This window comes from Frieseomelitta varia, unplaced genomic scaffold (genome assembly GCF_011392965.1).
Source record: "Frieseomelitta varia isolate USP_RPSP 00005682 unplaced genomic scaffold, Fvar_1.2 scaffold_1615, whole genome shotgun sequence".
Lineage (NCBI taxonomy): Eukaryota > Metazoa > Arthropoda > Insecta > Hymenoptera > Apidae > Frieseomelitta > Frieseomelitta varia.
Genome location: NW_025109323.1, coordinates 1 through 4,538, shown reverse-complemented (window position 1 = coordinate 4,538; position 4,538 = coordinate 1). Strand labels below are relative to the sequence as shown.

At 46.3% G+C, this 4,538-nt stretch overlaps 1 protein-coding gene across 1 annotated transcript; it reads right to left on the bottom strand.

Moving 5' to 3' along the window:
- Positions 1 to 1,508: 1,508 nt before the first annotated feature.
- LOC122537581 (cell surface glycoprotein 1-like) lies at positions 1,509 to 4,510 on the bottom strand. Its single transcript, XM_043670845.1, has 2 exons — positions 2,887 to 4,510; positions 1,509 to 2,690 (listed from the first exon to the last, which is right to left on the bottom strand). The coding sequence occupies exon 1, from the start codon at positions 4,407 to 4,409 to the stop codon at positions 2,949 to 2,951; it is 1,461 nt and encodes a 486-aa protein (XP_043526780.1). The 5' UTR covers positions 4,410 to 4,510; the 3' UTR covers positions 1,509 to 2,690; positions 2,887 to 2,948.
- Between the last annotated feature and the right edge of the window lie 28 nt (positions 4,511 to 4,538).

Below are 4,538 nucleotides of genomic sequence, written 5' to 3'. Positions count from 1 at the left end.
TCTCTCTCTCTCTCTCTCTCTCTCTCTCTCTCTCTCTCTCTCTCTCTCTCTCTCTCTCTATCTCTATCTATCTATCTATCTCGCACGACAAATATACACCGTTTCCTTTATTCGAAAATTAGCAAGCTGGGATATCGTTGGGTCAAAGCAAACTCGAGCGATTCAAAGGGGGAACGGCTACGTCGATGCGATTCAAAGAGGGCAACAGGCGAGAGCAACCATGTGCGGTTTCGCATTTCATCCAATTATCGACTTGTCGTCGGCATTGCGTGCTCTCTTGAGTTTTACGTTACCAGAGATTGCATCTGATCGTTAGTAAAATATCCTTGCAAAGACTTCCCCCTTTTACCGTGTGTACTTACTTACCCTCTGCCCCCCCCCCTCCCACCTCCCCCTCCCTGCCGTTGCCAGGTTTCATTCGTCGTAATATTGCGCGTTCGAAAGTTGCGCGGACTTTTTTATTCGATAAAGGAAAAAGGGAAACCATTCGAGAAATTACAATTTACGAACTCGGCCCCCGGGCCGGAGTTCAGTTATTTACGTTGTAAATTGCTCGCAGTTCTCCCCGGGACTTCCAGTTTATTAAGTTTCCCGGTCTTGCTCTCAGTCCCACCGTCTCCTCCTCGTTTCCCGCCGCTTGCTTAAACACCGCCAAAGTTGCCCCGGACGACATTTAACAACCTCCTCTTTCTTTTGGGCATATGAAAAATGTCGAATCGAGTTTCGAAACATCGCCGCTGGCATCGCCGAAAGTCCACCATCGACGGAAAGTTGAAAAACAACTCCGTTTCTGAAAAATTGAAACGAAGTCGGCCCGTGCTCGTGACGAACTTCTACAGTATACTTTTCTTTTCTTCTTCTTCTTTTTTTTTTTTCCTTTTTCTTTTCGAGAGAAGAACTTTGAGGGAAAAGAGAGGGAGAAGCAGTGTGGGATTGCGCGAGCGTTCGCGCGAGCAAACCGGAAATCGATCGGCTGCGACGACTTCTGGCGACGCCTGTCGGCGCGTGTTCCAGCCAAGTCGCTTCCACGCGCTGGCCAATATCGACGTCCGATACGTTTTCCTTCGCGCGAAAGAAAATTTCGAGAGATATATATAATAAAAAAGCGTGAGCCCGTTCGTGGCTTCAACATATCTTTATTTTCTTTTCATACACGATTATAATTCTCGCATTTGAAAACTTACTTTCACGCGGAATATCCTCCGAATTTCAATAAACACATGCGAAACAAGCGAGTGGAAAGGAACAAACAATCCAAAAACGTTTCTTTATTGATGTGAATTGGATATGATTTATTAAAAGAATGAAAACGGTACAAAATATATAATACAAAAATTATGTCTACAAAATATATACACAAAAAGAAAAGAAAAGAAAAGAAAAGAAAAGAAAAGAAAAGGAACGGAAAGGAAAGGAAAGGAAAGGAAAGAAAACAGAAAGAAAATCAGAAAGTCGAATTTTTAAATTGAAATCGATTGAACAACGAAAAATTTTTTTCCCTTTTTTTCTCTTTTTTCACTGTGCTTGAATGAGAGGACGTGTGAAATGAAAAAGCGGAAATCGCAGAATCCCAGAGAAATAATACGAAAGCGGGCGTTCTCTGAGAGCCTACGTTTACCCAGGCTTTTCGGGCAGCCTGTTTAGGTATAATAGATATAATATATTTCATATAGTAACGTAAACAAGATAATGTTTTAATCTTTATACAAATATCTTTAGTACAAAAATGGTGCTCATTGGGCCAAGCACGGATTAAATAGATCACGGAGTTTCCTTTTTTTCTTACTTTCTTGATCTCCTTGACCAGACACACAGTCTCTCTCCCTAAGTGTCTTATACGTTTATAAGAATCACCGATTAGTTAACAGAAATGAAATTAGAGAAACGAGTCGTGGAGATAATCGTTAAATATCAAACATTTTCCTTTTCTTCATCTTTTTAATTTTTCTTCTTTTCATCTTTTCAATTTCTCCTTCTCCTTCCCATTTAATTACATGCAAAATATAATTTTCACGGCATCCTTACGTTACGAATGCGACTAAACGTACTTGCTAGGACGAAATTTTACGGAAAATTCGAGCCTTAAGGTACTTTGGACTAAAACTGTAATTGCAAGCGAACAACTTAATACGTCAAGTCGCATTCGTAAGTAGATACTTGCGGAGACTCTACTCTCATTTTTCACAAAAAGGGTCAGAAAAAGAAGAAGAAGAAGAAGAAGAAGAAAGAAGAAGAGATATTAAAAAGATGAAAAAGAAGAAAAAGAAGAAGAAATAGTAAAAACATGATGAAGAATAAGACGAAAGATACGTTTGGTCGCATCCGAAAAGCTTGAGGAAAGTTTTCTTCGACAAAATTCTTTTCTATCTAAAATTGTTTCGTTGGCTATGTGAAAGTTGTTTGTACCTATCGCCGTGACTTGGCAGTGAGACACGTCAGTTATTCGATTCAAATCGATCAATCGCACACCGTCAGAAAGCTGGTCCACCGTTTTTCGTTAGGAACGCGGGAAGTATCTCAGAACCGAGCATTCCTGTCCTCCAAAACGGCAGAACCTACGAGAGTTCCTCGACGAACTCACCGACGCACATACCCTGAATCCAGAAATCACATATCATATATAACCGATGTATATCGAAAGGCACTGGATCGATCTAATCACATTCGAAAAACTCTAGAAAAAAGAAAGACCACCAACTTTTTACCCTCGTACTGTTTCATTAAGATAAGATGCCGGTTGGACAAATTTTGTTGGAGACAGGTTTTTTTTTTTTTTTTTTACTCTAGAGTTTCCTTCCAATGAAATGTACCGATTTAATCTCTTTTAACGACAGGTTACTCGTTCATTATAAAGCTAGTCTCCAAATGCTTCTGGCGGAGGGACGATCGAGAATTAGCGCGTTTCGAGATCCACGATCGTCCGCTGTTGTTCCTTTCGACATCCAGTGTTATCTTTGATAGTCATACCTAGCAGGGTTGGTGTACACCGTAGCCTTTAACGTGATGGAGGACATCTGTGACACTTGGTTATCATTGTTGGGCGCTTGGTTTTCTGAATGATAAGTCCGAGTCGGAGTTTTGTTTCTTTTGTGTCTCCACATGTTGTGCAGCAGGAGGGAAGCTTTGCTGTGGTACGGCGGAAAGATGCTTCCGCTGGCGGGCGAATTCCTGGGACACCGACGACATTTCAACATTTTCAACCTCCTGGTCGATGGACTACAATACTTCTCCTTCAGGATGGCCATCTGGCTTTCAGGCTCCTCCGTCGCCTCTCCCTCCTTCTCCTGCTCCTCTTCCTGCTCCATCTCCTCCTCGGAACACATCAACTCGTCCTCGTCCTCCTCGTCCTCCTCGTCCTCCTCGTCCTCCTCGTCCTCCTCGTCCTCCTCGTCCTCCTCGACCTCTGTCACCTTTCTGGGTTGGCTTTGCTTACGGGATCGTCTCTGGATCCGACCGTCGGCTGGACAGGGAAGCTCGATCAGCAGCTCTGGAAACTGCTGGTTGCTCGGTCCAGGGACTGGCTGGTAGCTCGGTCCAGGGACTGGCTCGTAGCTCGGTCCAGGGACTGGCTCGTAGCTTGGTCCAGGTACTGGCTCGTAGCTCGGTCCAGGTACTGGCTCGTAGCTCGGTCCAGGTACTGGCTCGTAGCTCGGTCCAGGGACTGGCTCGTAGCTCGGTCCAGGTACTGGCTCGTAGCTCGGTCCAGGGACTGGCTCGTAGCTCGGTCCAAGGAATGGCCGTTTGCTCGGTCCAGGGGCTGACTGGTTGCTCGGTCCAGGGGCTGGCCGTTTTCTCGATCCAGGGACTGGCCGTTTGCTCAGTCCAGGGACTGGCCGTTTGCTCGGTCCAGGAACTGGCCGTTTGCTCGGTCCAGGGATTGCCTGGTTGCTCGGTCCAGGGATTGCCTGGTTGCTCGGTCCAGCGACTGGCTCGTTGCTTGGTCCAGGAACTGGCTCGTTGCTTGGTCCAGGAACTGGCTGATTGCTCGGTCCAGCGACTGGCTCGTTGCTTGGTCCAGGAACTGGCTGGTTGCTCGGTCCAGGGATTAACTGCTGGTAGCTGTGCGCAAAATCACGATTAAGTATAGTAGCAGTGGAACCGTGGCTGTGACAGCCGGTGCACGATTCGTCGTGTACGTGACGGTGGTCGTCGTGTTGCTCGATGCACGGCGAGCATACGGCGGTAAACGAGTCGAGGTCGCGTCTCAGTGTCTCGGTCTCGTGGTAATCGACGGCCTGGTCGGCGTTGCGTTGACGTTGGCGTCGACGACGACAGCCGCCGTGGTCGTTGCCGTGCTGCTCGTGCCAGCTCGACCGCCTCTCCTCCTCCAACGTTGGGTACGCCATTGTCGCTGCAGTTGCAGGGGAGTTTACCATCTCGTGGCTGCAACCACCGCGGCACTGTTCCATAAGTTACGTTCGCGTCATTTTTCTACCAACGAACGAGTGCTCGTCGACCGTGCGACGAGACGACGAGAGACGTTTTTCTTTTTTTTTTCTTTTTGGTTTCGTTGTTGCATGTTTTTTTTTTTTTTTTTT